The sequence below is a fragment of the Hyaena hyaena genome, unplaced genomic scaffold (genome assembly GCF_003009895.1).
Source record: "Hyaena hyaena isolate Hyena2069 unplaced genomic scaffold, ASM300989v1 scaffold_62, whole genome shotgun sequence".
In the NCBI taxonomy this organism is placed as follows: Eukaryota; Metazoa; Chordata; class Mammalia; order Carnivora; family Hyaenidae; genus Hyaena; species Hyaena hyaena.
In genome coordinates, this window is record NW_024080694.1 from 2423525 (window position 1) to 2443726 (window position 20202).

At 39.4% G+C, this 20202-nt stretch overlaps 2 protein-coding genes across 3 annotated transcripts in view; one reads left to right on the forward strand and one right to left on the reverse strand.

The window, feature by feature from the left end:
- The window catches only part of TATDN1 (TatD DNase domain containing 1), a 45624-nt gene extending 39241 nt beyond the window's left edge, over positions 1-6383 (forward strand). For both annotated transcript variants that reach the window (XM_039232022.1, XM_039232023.1), the window contains exons 10-12: positions 1277-1347; positions 2753-2879; positions 5967-6383. In XM_039232022.1, the coding sequence (XP_039087953.1) occupies positions 1277-1347; positions 2753-2879; positions 5967-6069 (301 nt within the window). In that variant the 3' untranslated portion in view covers positions 6070-6383. The remainder of the gene's footprint in view (positions 1-1276; positions 1348-2752; positions 2880-5966) is intronic.
- A 524-nt stretch (positions 6384-6907) lies between these two features.
- On the reverse strand, positions 6908-19750 carry RNF139 (ring finger protein 139). Its single transcript, XM_039232021.1, has 2 exons — positions 19208-19750; positions 6908-8902 (listed from the first exon to the last, which is right to left on the reverse strand). Exons 1-2 carry the CDS (start codon positions 19386-19388, stop codon positions 7083-7085), a joined length of 2001 nt encoding a protein of 666 aa, XP_039087952.1. The 5' UTR covers positions 19389-19750; the 3' UTR covers positions 6908-7082.
- Between the last annotated feature and the right edge of the window lie 452 nt (positions 19751-20202).

Below are 20202 nucleotides of genomic sequence, written 5' to 3' on the forward strand. Positions count from 1 at the left end.
TTAAAAATGCAACATAAGGACAGAATTAATCATCATTACACTATATAGCAAACCATCCCCAAACTCATTGGTTTATGATGGGAGGCTTTTTTTTCCATGGGTCTTTGGGTTAGTGGTTGACTGACAGAGGCAGATCTCAGGCCACATGTGGAATTCAGGTCCAAGTTATGTGTTTTCATTCTAGATGCCCAAGCAGAAGAGGCAACAGATGTTTAATGCATGCTACTCTCAGATCACAAAAGTGCCATCCAAATCAAAAAAGTACATTTTAAGCTTCTGGTCATGGCCAGATTCAAGATGCTCGTTCCTAATAAGAAACCCTGGCAAGGATATAGATACATTTCTATTAAAGGAAAGTGAAGAACCAGGACCAATAATACAGTCTGTCTCATGGTCTGAAAAATTAAAGGAAATGAATGTTAACTTCCCAGGAAAGGATGAAAGAAACGAGGCCTAGCAGACTAATTCAGGAGTCCTAAAATTGACCCTCAAAAGTCCCAGAAAGAGAGAAAACAAGAGAGGAATATTTCTTTTTGCCCATAATTTTTCCGACCGGGGCGGGGGGCGGGGAGTTTCTAAATTGGAAGGGTTCAAACTTCCCTAAATGAATGAAAATAGTCTCTTGCCCAGACACATCAAGTTTCAAGTTTCAGAATGTCAAAAGTAATGGAAGATCCTGTTTCCAGATGTGGAGAAAAGGGCACCAAAGAAAGAATGAGACTCAAACTGGCATCTCCAAACTAAGCTGTCGTTTTCATTCCTTGTTAAATACTCCTTGTTCTGTGACTGTGATTTTCATCCTTTGTGAAGATTCTATTTCTGGCTAGTGAAACTTTAACTTTGTCTGATTCCTTTGTACCAATATTTAGCCAATAACAGAACTGACCATACCTTCAAATTCAGCATTTTGAGCCTTTCTACGTTATGCAAATTACCCAGAGAAGCAAATGAATGTTTTAAAAGGTTTACACAGGCTAAATAAAAAGCCTGACTCCAGTTACTGGAGTCAACTGATAAGCACAGAAAAACTGCATTCCCCTAAAGGCAGGATGTGGTTGGAACAGTTCTTAATCCGGATTCTGTAAGGATAAAAATGTGTATACTAAATTAAAAAAATAAAAAAATATATTAAACAAAAAAAGAAATGTGGCCCATTAGAGCCAACCAGAGTTTTGTTTGGGGGTTTTAGGTTCTGTAATCTGTTTTAGGTAAGCTTATAATATGAAAAAATTTTCATTAAATATACCTTTTTATTATCTCTGAAAATTTTTTTAAGCTCACTGAAAACTGAGGCTAACTTGGAAGTTCTGAAGTCAATACCTAGTGAGAAATTAATGATTGAAACTGGTAAGTTTATGCTTTTCAAACCTTCATTTTCATATTAAACCATACCAAAACAGCTAGACAAAAGGTAAATATCTTAAAAACGCTCAACCTCAACAATTACACTTTTCAGAAAACCTTTGAGGTTTATTAATTGTTAGAAAAGTTATTTATAGTCACGTTTTTCAGTTTTCAAAGTCAGTGTAAGCTAAGCATTCAACAATGGAATGTCAGAATATGTGGTAACTAAGGAGGTTGTAATTTATAAATACTTTATTAAACAAGAGGTCTTAAAAAAAATAGTCTTAACTAATTATTTCACCTCAGGGTTTCAAAAACTTCAGAATTTTTTTACACAGTGTCATCTTTGTAAATGGCTTAATTCTACAATACTTTCCAAATAAAGTACAAAACTTTAAATCAAATTGGTTTAGTCAAAGAATTTTAGGGGCTCCTGGGTGACTCAGTCAGTTAAGCGCCTGGCTTTGGCTCAGGTCATGATCTTGCAGTTTGTGGGTTCAAGCCTTGCATCTGGCTGTGCTGACAGCCAACTCAGAGCCTGGAGCCTGTTTCAGATTCTGTATTTCTCTCTCTCTCTCTCTCTCTCAGAAATAAAACATTAAAAAAATCTTTTTTAAATTTTAGAAATGTGTTGCCTCTTAAAATAATAAAATATTAGAAGCTAACAATTTACCTAACCCTGAACTTAAGGCTTTACTTACACATATGGACTTTTTAGTAAAGTCAAGACTAAGCCATTCTGAAGAATCAGGTTTATTTCCTGACAACGAAATGTTACTAAAAGTACAATGCTTGTAAAATGTGAATTCTTACCATTCTTTATTAAAGAGGTAAGTATCTTTATATATCCCAGACTATAAAGCCACTGTTTCACATTCAGGAGAGGCAGAGGTGTTTTCAGGTTACAATTTGTATTCTTTAAGCTTTCTTTTTTAAAAGTATGTCATACACCAACAGTATGTTAGCAGAAAAAAATACAGGAGTCCTAAAAAGCAATTAACATTTTAAAAAAGCATTTAAAAATTTGTACAGTTCTAGGGCTAATCTTGTGCTTTCAATTTTTTTTGCTTTTTGCCATTTTTTAAGCTGAATCACAGTTTATATTTTAGGATTTACACATTTGTTTGACGATGTTCATTACAAAAGCAATAATTTGAGGGGTGCCTGGGTGGCTCAGTCAGTTAAGCATCGGACTCCAGCTCAGGTGGTGAACTCACAGTTCCTGAGTTTGAGCCCCGCATCACTGTGCTAACAGTTCAGAGCCTGAAGCTGCTTCAGATTCCCTGCCTGTCCCTCTCTCTCTGCCCTTATCCCGCTCGTACAAGCGCACCCTCTCTCTCAAAATCAGACATTTAAAAAATTAATTTGAAAGGTAAATCTCTGAAAAGACTTCTCTGCTTAACTCCAGACGCACCTTGGTGTGGAGTGAAAAGTACACATGCTGGATCAAAATATATTAAAACTTCATTTCCTACCAAAAAGAAATGGGAAAACGGGCACTGTGTGAAAGACAGGAATGAACCCTGCCATATAATGTAAGTATTCTGTTTTCATGGTCTTCAGAACATTAAAGTCCACTACCAGATGCCATTTACAGAATGAACTCAGGGACTAATTGAAGTTGGGTGAAATTCAAATGAAGTTCTGATCAAAGGACACCATTTTAATGCAGTGATTTGAAAGGATTTGCACCTGAATTGCTCTAGCTCCGCCCCTCTTCATATCATCTCAACCTCCCAACTCAATAAAAGTGGTTTTATTACAGCAGGAAGAACTTCATGTGATTTTGGTCATTTGTCATTTTGTAGGAAAGGCAGTAAAGATTCTCATACTGCTTCCCGGCTTATGATTATAAAAACGCACTCTTAGCAGGAGACCTTTTTAATGGCATCCGTATTTTAAATGATTTGACAACCTGAATAAACCTAAGTAGTAACACATTTCTTTGAGCCTCTGTACAAAAGGGCAAGTTATAGAAAGGATTTCCTTTTCTAACCCAAAAGGAGAAAAAAAAAAAAAAACCCAGTAATTCAAAGTCAGTTTTTTATTATAATATATGTAGCATATGAAAAGAGGGGCTGTTTAGCCATCTAACTGGTAAGGAGCTATAGAGCATATAATTTACATGTTAAATTTATATCATTTTAATGGGCACATCATCCAGTTTTAATTTAAATTTATACTATATCAATCTAGTATGGTTTACCAGTTCAGGCAATTGAACTATTAATTTTAGGTATCTAATAATTCCTCTCATATACATTTTTAAAGTAGTTTTTCACAGATAAGTGTATCAGGTAAGCCAGGTCTAAAATGCAGCAGGCAGAAGAGTGAAAAATTACCCTATAAAAAATACTAGAAAGACTTTATTAACATTCTGGTGTTGGCAAAGATTTTTAAACCGAATGTTTTAAAACCCATAGGCTGAGGAATATATTTAATTCTGGTTAGTAAAGAATTACTTATAACTTTTATAAAATGCAGGTACCTGCAAATTGTCAGAAGACAATTATTTCTGAATCCTTTGGAGATTTAAAAAGACAAGAAACTGGTATTTTTCTAGCAGCCAGCTTAGAGGAAGTATTGGCCAACAGTGATCCAACTCAGTTTTTTATACTGCCTTAAGTGCAATACAGCTGTGCACCTAAGTTACACGTTTGCAAAACAGAATTCTAAGGTGTTCCAAATGCAGACTGTTAAGAAACAAGAAGCTGGAGTCTCAACTGCAATTATGAACCCCAGCTGAGGCAGCTGAGCTTGGGAAAGCCAGCATTTACAAACTGAGAATTTTTAAACTACGTTTCAAAAACACACACTCCTCTAGTCTAACGCTCATTACGAATTCCTACTTAAAGTCATTTTTGTTACTAATTCCTACTTAAAAAGTCATTTTTATCAATCCCATCTGTTAACAGTTTTAATTATTTTTAGAGATCTTTTCTCCCTTTTATATTATAAATTCCTTGAAACACATTTTGAAGCTATTGTATGTCAGAAAGGTACAAGTTACTGAGGTTGCAATGAAGAATCACGACAGTCCCTGCCCGCATCCACCCACCAGATGACTAGGTACATTCTGCCAGGCACTTTGTTGGATAAGACATTGAAGGTGTCAGGGATCTTTGCCCTCCTGAAGCAAAGAAGCAGAAAGTAGAATCCAAGATGTTAATTCTGTCACGGAGGTATGAATATACAGCTAGGAGCACAGGGCAGAGTCACTACCCGGCTTGAGGGGAAATGGCTTAACGAAGGTGACATTTCAACTGGTCATGAAGCACAACTGGGAGTTAGGCCAGACCAAGACAGACGCCTTGAGCAAATGCAGGGCGCAGAAGGGCTTGGCTCCTCGTAGGGGAAACAATGAGTTTACTGTGGCAAAAAGTAGGATGCACAGGTAAGTAAGAAGTCTGGGAAGGTACAGTGAGGCCAGATTGGTGAGGGCTCCTGTATGCCAAGCTTAGTAGTTTAGATTTCATCAGGACCCAAAGGATTTTCAGCAGGAAAGTGGCAATTGTTTTTAAAAAGCTATTAACGTATCAACACAGAGAAAGGACAGAAAAAGGAGAATGGGTGGCAGGAACCTTACTGCTTTCACACTGTATTATGCAGTAAGTTCTAATTCTGAGTAGTTAACAGAGGAAGGTCTGTAGCTGAAGAAAATTGGGTCTTTGATGTCAATTTAAAAAGATTTGCTTTTAGCATATTTTGACCTAGATAACAAAAATTAAGTCTATATTAAGCGAAGCTTTTGCATTACGATTATGCACTTAAAAAATTCCAGTTAATCTCTAGTCTGTCCCTAATTCCTTTAGGTGTTTATATTTAAGAATCCCATACCAGGGACAAAAAACTTAACACAAAAAATATTTAAATGTTTAATTTGGACTTTAGAACTTTCTAATTGATGTATAAAAACATTATCTACACATAGTACGGCTAGAGAACACTCATGATGATAATGATTCTAGGCAGAGAAGCTGAAAGATCGGACACCCAGGCTATTCTTGATCTTGCAGGGAAAAAGTACAGGAAGAGCAAGCACCTCTCCTCCCCCCAGTGACCATAACTTCTAACTTCCTTTGCGGTCGTTGTGCTAATGATGACGTAGCAATTTCTTGCTGTCCTTTGAGACTAATTCTCTTAGCAGAGGCACTAGGCTTTGCCATACCCACAATACCACCTACCTTGCGACTCAGCACACATGTACATATAAAACCAAACAAAAATGAAACAGTGCTTCCCTTACTAAGTGCAATGTACTTTTCCTTTCCTTACAGTTTTCTGAAAATTCATCATGACCCACTAATGAATGCATAACGTTTTCACTGGGCTAGTTCCATTCACTGTGGTGGACACAATATGGGCTGGTTTTAGAATTTATTTGAACCTGGTCCTTGGCTCTACTTATATGCAAGACTGCCCCAGAACTTTGTCTCCACGTACTCTTTTAAATATCACAGCAGTTAAACTTTTCTGTTGATAATACTGAAAACTTTATAGCTGGTTAAAGCTTATTATCTTAAAGGTGCTAGTCCAAGAGCTTCCTTGGCGTGGAAAAAGAGAGTACCTTTAAAACTGAGCAGGTACTTAGAAATAACCATCCATTTTGTTTTCTCTTTTAGTCAAATACTGGAGATAATGTCAGCAGTGAGAGAGCAGGATCCACTGGAATTAGCCAATACGTTATATAACAACACCATTAAAATATTTTTTCCTGACATGTAATTGGTATGTCCTTTCCATTTTCCATCATGTTATGTAAAATTTCATGGTAAACCTTCTAACGGATTGAATAAAGAAAAGCTCTGGAAGTTGTCTAAACAGGTATTATGTGCACAGCATCCCTCTCATTTTTATCCATAAAGCCAGATCCAAATTTTTTTAATGTCAGTTAATGTCTTAGTTTACAACAATGAAAACTCCCAAATATTTCATTTTGTAATCTCTTCCAAAGTCTGAAAGGCCAATTTTATGTCAATGCTGCAAACACAGAATGGCCAATAAACATACTGGGTGGGTGGGTGGGTGGGTGGGTGTGGGTGTGTGTGTGTGTGTGTGTGTGTGTGTGTGTGTGGTTTTTTTTGACATCAAAATTAAACAGGTAGCACATTCTGGTTTATATCCCAGAGTTTAGTTGAGATAAGCCTGTTTCTCAACTCTTACACAATCTCTGAATCATGACTTTCCACCTCAGCTTCACAAGGCGCTACTCTCAAATTTCAAAAAAGTCTCCTGGCAGCCTATCTTTGCCTTTGTTTTAAAAAAACACTCTACATATAGCCTTTATCCTCTGGTCCAAATTGTTTTGCTTCTTTGATTTAATGTGATTTCCTCTGATTTGCATTTTCATTCCTCCCATCCATTTAAAAAAAAAAAAAAAAACTAAGGTCCATAGTTAGAAACTTTTAAATGCTTTCATTGAGGAATCTTTGGCACAGCTGACGCACTGTATTATTACATCTATTAAAAAGCTAGTTCAAATTTTGTCATAAAAACGTGAAAACATTTTATTCTATGTACAATAATGTACACAAATTTAAATAGGTCACCAAAGAGACCAGAAGTAATTAAAGAGGTATATTTACAGTAGCACATCACAGTAAACGGAAAACCATTCACAGATTGAACATGGATACTGTTTTTGTGCTTGGTTACACACTGAAGTGAAGCGTATTACTCCATTTTGGATGAACTCAATTTTAAACAAATACCTCAATGATTAGTAAATGCTATTTTAATCAGTCGGTATCATCATTAATAAATTCTTCAGCTGCAGGGCCTGTGTGTTGCTGAATCATTCCATTTCTTTCTCTTTGAACATCATCGTCACAATCTGTACTGTCATCTTCGTTTAGTTCCCTGTCAGATTCAGCAGCAGCTTCTCTCATAGCTTCCTCTGGATTCTCATTGGGTGCAATAAATCCATTGTTGTTAGATACGTTTGAATTATCCTTAATGTCGTCTTCGATGTACACTTTTTGATGGCACATTGGACAAGTATCCTGAATGTACAGCCATTTCCGAAGGCAAAGTGCATGGAAATAATGATTACATGGTGTGATGCGAGCAGATGTTGTAAACTCATGATAGCAGATTGCACATACATCATCGATTTCTTGTAAGCGGCTCCCTTTGATTTCAGGAAGTGAATTAATTTTCTTAACAGCAGTCCTACGATTCATGAACGTCTTCCAGCCATTTTTTGCTTGTAAGTAGATGTTAAAATATGCATGTAGACACATCATACAAGCTCGAATTTTACTTCCTGACTCAAACATCATAGTATAAGCCCCATTTCCAAACATAACTACTCCAAATATAAATTCAATAATATTGCCTGTTGAACGAACATAGTAGACATAATCATCAAGCTTTTCCCAAAGGACATTATAGTAGCCATCAATCATGAATAATGTATAAACGGTGAGAGAAACAATGACTTTTAAGCAGAGTTCCACACAAAAGGCTGTCACTGCAAACAACCATGTATTTAGTGCATAGTGATGCCAAAGCACATAACTGAGTAAAACAGGAAGGAGAAACAGGCAAGCCGAGACAAAGAGCACGGGAAAATGTCTACGAAAAGATGACACATGAGAGGCACTGAGAGACATTAATACAGGGTCTGTCATTCCATGGATGAAATGCAGGACTGCAGTTAATAAAAGGCACATGTTTCTGCTTAAGCGAATAAGTCTCTCTTCTGGTCTTAGCCCACTCAGACCAGTCTGAAGAGCCAAAATAAAAAATAAAACCGGCGCTACGAAGCCAAGTCGCCTGTCATCTTCTTCAGTCGATCCAATAAAGGCCAATATTCCAAGGCCCAAATAATGGGCTATAGAGGAAATTACAGCACTCATGCCCAGTACAGTTAGCGTAGAATCACATCCACTAATTATAAGATTGCAAATGAGGTCCCAGAAATCATCCCAAGAAATAAAGAAGGAATCCGTTTCGTTTGCCATCCTTAAAATGTACATCAACACCGTAGCCTGAGCGGTAATTCTGGTTAGCCAGAAGACTCTCAGTATATCTGGGAAACGAATCCTCTTCCATGTGTCCTCCATCAATAACTGTAATCCATAAATTCGATACATGTGCCTCACTAAAAGATAAACATACCGTGTAGAATAATAAAACCACTTAAGTTTCACTACCAAGACAAACACTGTGTTTAATGTGAGAATCAAGGAAGAAGTAAAAACTAAAGTCTCTCGGATGTGTAATGGCAGCTCTGTGATCAGGCCTATCACAGGAACCAAGAGATCCAAAATAATTAGCTGTGAATAGATGGAATGGATTTGCAGTAGTGTAATGTATCCAATTCCTAAGGTCAGCTGGAGAACGATGAGTGCCATCCACAGCGAGGGCCCTTTTCGAGGAAGCAGCTCAATTCCAAAAGCTGATGTGTTGTAGGCACCATAGAAGTCAATGTGCAAAGAAGCATAATAATTTACCAACACTGAAGTTGCAGCTAATAGAAAGGCTGAACTGTACATGTAAAACTTGAAAAGTGATCGTTGTGACAAGATCAGAACAATACTGGATACAAATATACCTAAACAAAAAAAAAAAAGAAAGGTCATTTGAACATATTTTTAAGAATGTTTTTCTACTACAGTTATTCCATTCTACCCTTAATTAGGAAATATGAATATTTTCAAAGTTACGAACACTAAGCCTCAAGACAATTTAGGTTTAAAGGCCAGTAAAAGTTCTGTAAAGTCAGAGTTCAACAGAACAGATCAAGCAATATTTTTAAAAATCTTACTCCTTATGTTCTAATCCCTAAAGTAATTCCAGTAGTACTGTATGTCCAGACACCAAATTACTAAATTATCTTCAAGATCAGTTTGTAGCGATACATACATTTTAACAAGTTTTAAAATCTTAAAAGAACATATCCTTTATAATTCATAATCACTAAAAATATTTTAAACAGTTATTTTTAAAAACATTAATTAAAAATAACCAAAATGCACGTATTTGTTCCTATTAAATCTTGGGTATCTTTTTCTTAATAGTAACCTTTAGGAAATCAAGTTTAACTTTTATACTTACACCTAATGCCTCCGTTTCCTCAAACAGTGAACTCCTGCTGGCTTTTATTTTTCCTGCTCCTTAAATTTGTGCATTCTCCCATGGGTCCAAAATCAGGGTTTTTTTCTCTACATACTTTTCTGCAGATTTCAGAAACGTCCAAGTTCTCTTTTTCGAGTAATTACTGTACCTTTTACTACAAATAGTCAACCCTTTTATTGTTCTCTAAATTACAGATGAAACATTTAGAAAACCAAAACATGTTTTAAAAACTGGCAGTAAGGGGTGCCTGGGTGGCTCAGTCGGTTGAGCATCGGACTCGAGATTTCAGCTCAGGACATGTTTTCATGATTCATGAGATTGAGCCCCACATTAGGCTCTGCACTATCAGTATACAGATTCTCTCGTGATTCTCTCTTTCTCTCTCTCTCTTGCCCCCCCCCTTGCTTGCTCTCTAACATTTTAAAAAATGGTAATAAAGCCCTACCCCCACACTCCATATGTAACCAATGTACAGTGTGATGTGCATCCAGGACCATCCTTCTTTGTGCTCTGACAAGTTTTTTTTAATTTTTTTAAACGTTTTTATTTTTTTATATTTGAGAGAGAGACAGAGCATGAGCAGGGGAGGGGCAGAGAGATGGACACAGAATGTGAAGCAGGCTCCAGGCTCTGAGCTGTCAGCACAGAGCCCCACGTGGGGCTCGAACTCATGAGCAGTGAGGTCATGACCTAAAGTCAGACCTCAACCAACTGAGCCACCCAGGCGCCCCAACCCTGGCAAATTTAAGTGAGATCACAATAAACATCACTGCCCAAGGTTTCAACTATGGAAACAATATCCAAATATTCATCTAGTTCCACTTCTACATTACAACTGAAACACTCAAAATTTCTAAAACCTAACTCACTTCAAATAGTTCTTGCAATTTCCAATTTCAATTAAAGGTACCATTATTCTTACAATGGCACCTCTAGCCCCACATCCTCCAACTTTGACAGTTATTTGCCAATTCTACTAACACCCTTTTCTCAGTGACACCAACCCATTAACTGGTGCCTAAAAACTCTTGTCCAAATCTATCCAGTCTTATCACCAAATTGCCTTTCTTCATTTCTTTGCTCAAAAGCAGTGACTCTTGAAATTACTATCAACTGAAATCTACATTCATTGCCCAAACATTCAAGGATCCAATGTGCTTTAGAGTAGTGTTCTTCCCAACACACAGACACCACCACTCCAGACCTCTTTCTCAAGCCTACACCCCCCCCCCCCCCCAACCTGCCATAACTGCAGCTATGTTTACATTCTTCTCTTTGCTTGGTATGATGGGCTTCCCAAAGCCCTGTCTGAAACCTACCCATCCAATAGACCCCTTTTCTCTGGTAGTGACTGATCTTTCAACTTACCTACAGAACTTGGGGAAACGCCCAATACTCATATACTACCTGACATTGTAGTTTGTGGTGATCTGAGTAGGGCACCTAGCCTGTTATATGATATACCCTTGACAGAAAGCAAGGATCCTACCTTGCACATCTATGGATCCTAAAATATTCTGCAGAAAAGAAATGCTATTATTTCATTGTTCAATTGAAGTCACATTGGGGAAATAGTTCTGTTGCATTCTAGATTTGTAAAGGCAACCACAAAATACAGCCCACTTGGACACTGAAACCTATGAAAAGACAAAACTGAAAAACTAGAGCTTGGAGTACAGAAAAAGTGGCAAACCCCAAATTAAACATCATCTACCCACCTTATTTCAGCACATCATCAAGAAAGACACTGCATATCACAAGAGAGGCATTTTACAGTTTACTGTATATGAAAGCAAGGGCTAGTTCTCAATGATGGCTTTGCCCAGGAACTTAAAATTTATCCTGTGCCAATGTGTCAGGTTTTATTCATGAAAAGAAGAACAAAAGGGCACAATCACCTGAAAGACACTTAAGTCTCTGCATAAGAACCAGCTGATTCCTGGACCAAGTGAAGGCCCCTTCAATAGAAAATGGACTTTTGGGGGGAGGATTAGAAACCTTTTCCATATATGTTAACATGAAGCAGAATTTACTCAGCCACAATGTGTAATCTTACTTTTCTACATGGGGGAAAAGAAAGTATTTTTCCTGAGACAAAACTTAATCTCCTAAAGCAAGTCAAAATAAAACCCAAATAACTTCAGTTCTATTTTATGCCATTTAAAAAGGAGAAAGCCAAACAGGGACTATAAATTATTTTTGTCAACTTGCTATTCACAAAATGGTAAATTAATCTTTATCTGTGAATAATCATGAACTCTGTTGTAATTTATAAATCAATCCAGTCCTTTTTAATCTAACAGCTCTCTTCCTTAAAGCCTATTTTTACATACAAATAAAGGAATGATTGGATTTTTACAAATAATTCTGTAAGGGTGCCTGGGTGGCTCAGTCAGTTGAGCATCTGTTCGGGTCATCTGAGCATCAGTTCGGGTCATGATCTCACGGTTCGGGGGTTCAAGCCCCACATCAGGCTCTGTGCTGAGAGCTCAGAGCCTGGAGCCTGTTTCAGATTCTGTGTCTCCCTCTCTCTCTGTCCCTCCCCCGCTCACACTCTGTCTCTGTCTTGCAAAAATAAACATTAAAAAAATAATAATAATTTTGTAGAAAAAGTGCTATTTTGCTTCATGTATCAAATGTATCAAAGGAAAAAGGGGGGTGGGCAGGGAGATGATGGCCAATGCAGTGAGACTATACTCCGAAGTCTGGATGAATGTGCCCTAGCAAGTAACAGTAAGATATTACTCTTTTCGTGATGAAAATTATATTCCAGGACATAATGACAAAACATTTCAAGAATAGTTTATTTTAATTCCAACCCAAAGCTTGCATGTAAGGTTTTCTTTTTTTATACTCATGTTATGTATGGAATGTATGAAAAATCAGCTCTCATTTCAGAGAAAAAGCCCACTTGCCAAGTAACAAGTCTCTCAAATAGCATTTCCTCTTATGGCCTTTTAATATTAAAATAATACCAAAGTTTGTTGTATTTTTAAAACTTCAGACATAAAACTCTTGGTATTTATCCTGAAGGCCTAAGAAAATTAAGCCCAGGAGTAGAGTTTCTCATTAGGATTTAAGAGCAACCTGAAGAAGCAATCAAGACTATATACAAATGCTACCTTATGAAGAACACTCACCTCGGACACTAGTGAAAGAAGTAATTGGAAGCACAGCCCAGGGATCTGAGTATCCAGTGATTAGAGTCTCACTGAAGTTCTCAGGGTAGGAAAGAGCCAAGTATCAAAATCAACTCAGAAGCTTTGAAAATATATACAAACTGAATTCATGAAAGAGTTCAGGGCCTTTTCAATTTGATTACCGCAAATAAGCAAACAAACACTACCGTGCATGGCGCACCACAAAGAATTTAACCTCTTTATGTGTAAAGTCCACTCATTCCTCTAACCTTGTCTAGAAACTTAGAACTAACAATTAGAAGGAAATAAGATGTAACATTTATAACTCTCCAGATATCTTTATCTTTTAAATGTAATCTAAAGAAAACTGTGGAAAAACATTTAAATGTCAGAGTAAAGAAGAAACAATACAGAAATGTTATGATTACCTTGATCCAAAGAGAGCCCCCAAGCAATAAAATGCAGACCAAGTAAATATCTTGAAATGTTAATCTGTAGGTATACTTGATAAATAAACTAGAGTATAAAGAAAATATTCCTATAAAATTCTCACTTGGGGTTTAAAAGGATATTCTAAGTCTTTTATCAATAATAAGAAAACTAAATTTTGGAGGGTGCCTGGGTGGCTCAGTTGGTTAAGCATCCAACTTCGGCTCAGGTCATGATCCCACGGTTTGTGGGTTCGAGCCCCACATCAGGCTCTGTGCTGACAGTTTGGAGCCTGGAACCTGCTTCGGATTCTGTGTCTCCCTCTCTCTCTGCGCCTCCCCTTCTCGCACTCTGACTGACACTCTCAAAACTAAACATACATTTAAAAAAAAAAAAGAAAACGAATATTTTGCTTCTAAACTAAGGCTTTAACATGTTTTTATTAAAAAGAAATGTGAATATAATTTTTTTTTAAGTCAAAAGCTATGGGTATAAGATAAAGAGTAAACAAAGCTTTGCATTAACAAACATACTTCATGAACACATGGATTTTGCTTCTTACCCAAAGGGGATGTCGTTGTAATAGTGGAGGTTTTTTTACTTTTTAAAAAAAAATTCCATTTCTGATTACTCATCAAAGAGGGCATCTTCTGATTTATTAACCATTCATGTTTCTTCCTCTGTGAATTGCCAATTTATCTTTTGCTCTATTTACCTAGAGTTGTTTTTCCCTCTTGAATTGTAGACATTTAAAAATAATTCTGGCTACAAATTCCTTTATCAGTTCTCTGTAATGCAAATACCTTCTCCAGGTATGTGGCTGATTTTTTCACATTTCTTCTGCCGCCTTTTGATTAACAGAGGTTTTTAACTTTAATATTGCTGGATTTATCAATCTTTATTTATACATATACTTCATATATTTTTAAAGAATCTCTCTCTTACTGTAAGGTAAAAAAGTCTCTATATTCTCCTGTATTTTCTTGTACAAATTTTTAAAATTCTGCTTTTCACATTTAGGTATTAATCCACTTAGAACTATTTATATATTGATGCGAGGTATAGACCTAATGTAATTTTTTCCATGTAACTAAATGATCACTACCTGAATAGTCTACATTTACCTCAATGTATATAACTTCAATTCTACCTCTGAAACACATCAAGTTTCTCTATATACATGGATGCTCTGTTTCTGGGCTTTCTATTCTGTGCTAGTGGTCTCTTTATCTCTCTCAGGGATTCTCAACTAGGATCAGATTTTGTCCCAACCCCACCTCCCCACACTCATACCAGGCATCTGGTAGTATCTACATCTAGAGACATTTTTAGTAGTCATAAAACGGGGAAGAGGGGTGCTTATGGGTATGTACTGGGTACAGGACAAGGCTGCTGCTGAAAATCCTACAATTCACAGAACAGCAACCCCCAGCCCCGACCCTTCCCCCCACCCCCCCAAGAATCATCCAGTCCAAAAGGTCAATAGCGTTGCTGTTGAGAATCCCCAGTCTATCCCTACAGTGTCAAAATTACTACTGCTTCAGTGTTTTTTCACTTCACAGGTTTTCTGAGTTCTTTCTACACCACCAAAAATACCTATCTCGTTCTTTTCAAAACCTTCATTGTATGTCTAAACCTAATACAAAGAACAGATTCCCTTTTAGATATTTAGATTAACAATTTGTTATTACCAGGGGCGCCTGGGTGGCTTAGTCGGTTAAGCGTCCGACTTTCGCTTAGGTCATGATCTCGCGGTTCGTGGGTTCGGGCCCCGCGTCGGGCTCTGTGCTGACTGCCAGCTCAGAGCCTGGAGCCTGTTTCAGTCTGTGACTCCCTCTCTCTCTGACCCTCCCCTGCTCACGCTGTCTCTCTCTCTCCTAGAAATAAAACATTAAAAAAAAAATTTTTTTTTAAATAAAAAAAAACAATTTGTTATTACCAAAAATGCTGCAATGAAAATCCTTTCCCATAGTCTTTGTACAAGTACCATTAGGTCATCAGGCCAAATTCTTAGAACTGGAATTGTTGAGTCAAAAAGTGTATGATGAATTTCAAGAGATTGAGCCAAATGGCTTTACACAGAAGTGACAGCATACCAAAACTGTTATAACTGTATTTGAACTTTGTATATAACTTCAGTCTGGTAACTGAAATCTTGTTGCCTGCATTTAATTGTAAATGAGGCTGAGTTGTTTATTTGTTTTTGCTTATTGACCATCTGCATTTCATTTACTGGAAACTGCTTATCATGGGCCCATTTGTCTCTAGGAGTGTAAGTTTTTCTTAACGACAAAGTAAAACTTTTTTCGACCTTATACAGTGCGAATACTTTCCCCTCAGTTTGTCATTTTTAAGAATGTTTTAAGCATTTTGTCATAAAAAATAGCTTTATGTTTTTATGCACTCAAATTTATCAAATTTTCCCTTATAAATTCTGGGATTTTTTTGTATGTTTAGAAAGGCCCTTCCACTTCAATGAATTACCATTACATGAGTAATACTATCAAACTCCTATGCTTGCATTTTCTGCCTTGGATTTAGATTTGCTAATTCAGCATTATGCTGCACTGGGTTGCGTTTCATTTAGCATTTAACACCGCCTAAGAATAGCTTAATATTCTTAAATACTCCATATGTTGTGATTTGTATTTCCAAAATGAGATGCTTTATATTCTAATCTGCTGAAATTCTTATATTAGCTGGTTACCAAATGAAAGTGCAGTGGTAGTACATTTTTGTAGAAGGAGGGGAGTAAATTCTTCAGAGACTAGATATAAAATCGGTGATGGTTTTTACTTAAGAGAACAGACTTCCAAGTTTACAATTCCAATTTGAAGAAAAAGATGAGATTTGACAAGTTTTGAGATTTACATACAGTATTGAGAGATCTACAATTATTTTTAAAAAACAACCAGATAGAACAGTTAATTTCAACTATCCTGGTAGCTTTTCACACAAATCTGTCACTTTCAGGAACAACATAAGCTGCCTCACTGACCAGGCCTAAATGAAACATTTGTTTTTATTCAGAGTGAATTTTTAGCAACAAAACTAGTTTTTAAGAATTGATTCTGGGGTGCCTGAGTGGTTCAGTTGGTTAAGCGTCCAACTCTTGATTTCCGCTCATGTCATGATCTCAGTTTGTGAGATGGAGCCCCACATTGGGCTCTGTGCTGACAGTGAGGAGCCTGCTTGGGGATTCTCTCCCTCCCTCCCTCTCTCTCTCTCTCTCAAAATAAACATTTTTTAAAAAAAGAATCTTATTCTCACAAATACAAAAAATTAGCAAATTACACAGGTGTAATGTAAGTAGCAGTCCAGGTGACAGATGTGGAAAATATGTTGTATTTCTCACAAAGAGTGAACACAAAACGGTGGGTACAAAGCACCAAAATTTCAGCAATGCCTTCAAAAGACCAAATATCTAACAGTATGGTCTTAACTGAAGTATTAGAATATTTTTTAAGCTATCAAACTTATTAATAACTAACACTTAGACAGCCTTCACTAAGTCCAGGTACTGTTCTAAGAGCTTACATCCTCACTTATTATCCTTAACATCCTGAGACAGACCATTATTGCCCCTCTTTAAAAATGTTAAGGGAGGCACAGAGCAGTTAAATCATTTGCCTTTAATTTGTAAAATATAAGCTTCCATGATTTACCATAAAAATAAACATGGATTACAAGGAAACTACCAAAATCACTGTTCAGTGTTCTTAAACTACAAATGATGTAATTAAGGAAAACACTCCTTAGGCTTCTTAGCCTAAAGCTCACCCCTCACGAGCACTGCATTAAAACACCTGGTCTCTGGGGCGCCTGGGTGGCTTAGTCGGTTAAGCGTCCGACTTTCACTTAGGTCATGATCTCGCGGTTCGTGGGTTCGAGCCCCGCGTCGGGCTCTGTGCTGACTGCCAGCTCAGAGCCTGGAGCCTGTTTCAGTCTGTGACTCCCTCTCTCTCTGACCCTCCCATGCTCACGCTGTCTCTCTCTCTCTCTCTTCTATAAATAAATAAAAACATTAAAAAAATAATAAAAAATAAAATAAAATAAAACACCTGGTCTCTAAGGCATTCCCAGAGTTGCAGAAGCCAAAAGAACATTCAAGGCAGTGGCTACACCATTTGCCAAAGAATACATGAACCCTTTCAGACACAACCGTTTTGTTTTTTGCTTGTTGTTGTGGTGGTGTTTTTTTTTTTTTGCTCCATCACGACCTCTCAAAACACAAGTAAGGAAAGTCATCCCTCCACCCTTTTTGTCTGTTACATTCAGTGAGTTTGCAAAGCAGCACTTGGGTGTCCCCAAATTGATAACGTTCCCTAGAAGTCGGTTAGCTTCTGTTCTCTCTCAGCCTATGGGGTTGAGGAACAAAAATGGTAATTTTTCTCATTTCTCAGTCTCCTGATACCCAAAATCGGCACAGATCTTGTCTGCCTGCATATCACCAACTAATGTGGTAACTATGGCAGGGGAAGACGGTTGGCGGTTCGTGGGGCTCCGCTGGACCCCGAAGTAACTATGCTAAGTAACTGCCTGTTAATCTATGATCTTGATGAGTGGATTCTAACTGGCAGAAATAAAATGTCATCCCAACAGGCCCCTCCCCTTATTAATTTCACTTTATCATTACTTAACTAAAATCACTTTTACCTATGACTACCAGAATGAAGTAAGGTGTTACGTATGAACCATTAAAACTAGTTAATGCCCTTTTTAAAGCTGAGGTATTAGTGACCATAACACATTAGTTTCAGGTGTAGGACATACTGATTCCCTATTTGTATACGCTGTGAAATCACACAGCTCCACTTTTGCCACAAATAACGAGGGCATTACACTTTTGCAGTGATAAGTAGAAATCACTGGGATCAAGTGCTGGTGGGTTACTGAGAAGTCTTGTGAGTATCACTTTCACATCCTTGGTTTTAAGGACCTAGCATATGATCACTACTATACCCCTCTGTATCTGGACAGCAGCTGTACAGACGAGGAAAGTGAATCACCTTTGATGTCAGAAGATTTTTAAGCCTAACCTCTAGCAACCACTTATTGCTATGTATCAAAACCAAAACACTGAAGTTTCTGTGGCCCTTAGTTACCTCATTTAAAAAATGCGGTTAACGCCGTCCACCTGAGAGATGTGTAAAGTTTAGGTTAGATAATACCAGTGAAAATGCTTTACAACAGTAAAGTACCAAATGTAAAATGTTATTTACTGCCCATAATAAAACTCAACACTACCACTTTTTTTTTTTTCTTTTTGGAGGAATTAAGGAGAAGCAACAGATGGTTCCTAATTCAGAAAGCCTTGGTAATACGGACCTCATCATCAACCCTTCCTCAGCTTCAAAATCACAAGCCTACCGACAACTGATCACAAGAATTAGCTCATCAACAAAACTTGCCAAGTTTCAGTTGCTCTAAAAGAAATTTTATGCATAAATGTTTTCTACTGTAATGCAAGTAAAGACGGGATGAAACAGGATATTTTTAACCCTCCATTCATATGCAACAAAGGCGATGATTTTCAGGAGTCTCTTTCGAAAGAGTCTCATCACTTTCTAGCCATGTTTTGATAACCACTTTCAATACCTTCTCTATTCACGGAAAATGTGAACACTCGTTACAAGTATCGCAGTCTTCATGAGCATTTTTGGTAATCGCTTCAAGGTCTGACATTCGAAACCCTGTCCCTTTCGTTTGGATGTCATTTACCGCAGACACTTCATGATCATGTGGGCCCGGGGATACAGAAGTGACAACATACGAGTGCTCTGTATTCTGGAGAGGGGGAAACTGAGGCCCAAGCCTCGGCACTACAGTCCAAGGTCACACACGGCGAGACGAGGCAGAGTTGCTGTCTTCCTAAGGCTGTCGCATGAGACGCGGCGAGCCAGTAGTCATTCCCCAAGAGAAACAGCAGGCAAAGGGCCGCATGCTCGCACATCCATGCTTTCTCCCCACCCTCGGGTGCAAAAATGAACAGGGGGCTGACTCTCTACGAGGACTGCTCCGCTGTCAACTCTGAGACAAGTGTCACCTCCTCCCCTCTCCCAGCCTGCAACGATGCCTCTGTTGGGAAAGAAACTGGTTCTCGAACACACAGACACACACTACCCACTGCCTGCGCGCGGGTGCCCGCTCCCTGCAGCACGTCTCGGCCCGCAGAGCCATCCCGGGACGCAAGCTACCCGCGTTCCGCTCACCAAGGAGCCGAAGGAAGATCTGGAGCCCGATGCAGAACCGGCTTTGGCTGGAATCGTAGTAGGAGTTGAAGATGGCGTCGATGATGTAGAGGCAGGGCACCCGGAGCGCCACCTCGAGCGCCGCCCAGACCTGCTGATGGGCCATCCGCACCTGCTGCTGCGGGGGCCCCACCGCCGCCATGAGCCGCTGCCACACCGGGGCTGGGCGAGCCGGGCAGGGCCGCGCGGGGCAGGGCCCGGGGCCGCGGCCAGGGGCGGGGGCTTGCGCGGGCGACTCCGCCCCCGCCCTCCCTCCTCTCCTGTCTCTCTCGCCGCCTGCCCCGCCGCCCGCTCGCGTCTCTCGAGCTGGAGCAGGCGGCGGAGGCTCCCGGGAGGCCTCTGGGTGTCGGTGTTTCCGGCCGGCTAAGGTCTGGCTCCTCCTCCCTCCAGCGCCTCCCCCGCCCGCGGAGCCACCATCTTAACCTCGCCCGCCTGCCTCTGCCGTTGCCGCTGTTTGGAGGCCAGGAGGCTGCGTCCGCGGTCACGCGAGACCGCGGAGACCGCGCCGCTGCTTGCGTCACAATCCGGCGTTGAGGGCGCTCCCCATGCCGTCATCACGCGCGGCGTAGCTTTAAACGTCTCGCAGTGTTGCCATGGTTTCCGCCCACCATCGCCGCTTTGGCGCCGCCGCATGGCGCGGGCGCCCTCCGGCAGCCGCGCCCTCCTGCCCGAGTGGCTTCCTCACCGGAGGCGGTGGCAGCTTAGCTGCTTTATTATAACCCATTAAACGTCCCGTAAACGTGGTTCAGAGCTGTTTGGGAGGAGGAACGCCAAGGGGCGGGACGTACCCCAGCCCGCCCGGAGGCCGGTCAGAGGGATGGCAGACGTCCCGGGCCGAGCAGCGCAAGGCCCCCTGCGGTCCGGCTGGAGCGTCCCTACGCGCGCCGTGTGCTGCGGCCGAGCTACGTGGCAATGAACTAGGTGTGGTAAGCGCCGCCAAGAAGCGCATCCCTCAC

Excerpts from the sequence above, each read along its gene's own strand:
- RNF139 (XM_039232021.1), bottom strand. The coding sequence starts at position 19,388 with ATGGCGGCGGTGGGGCCCCCGCAGCAGCAGGTGCGGATGGCCCATCAG. Across the intron at positions 8,903-19,207 it reads GATCTTCCTTCGGCTCCTTG|GTATATTTGTATCCAGTATT; the intron begins GTGAGCGGAACG and ends TTTTTTGTTTAG.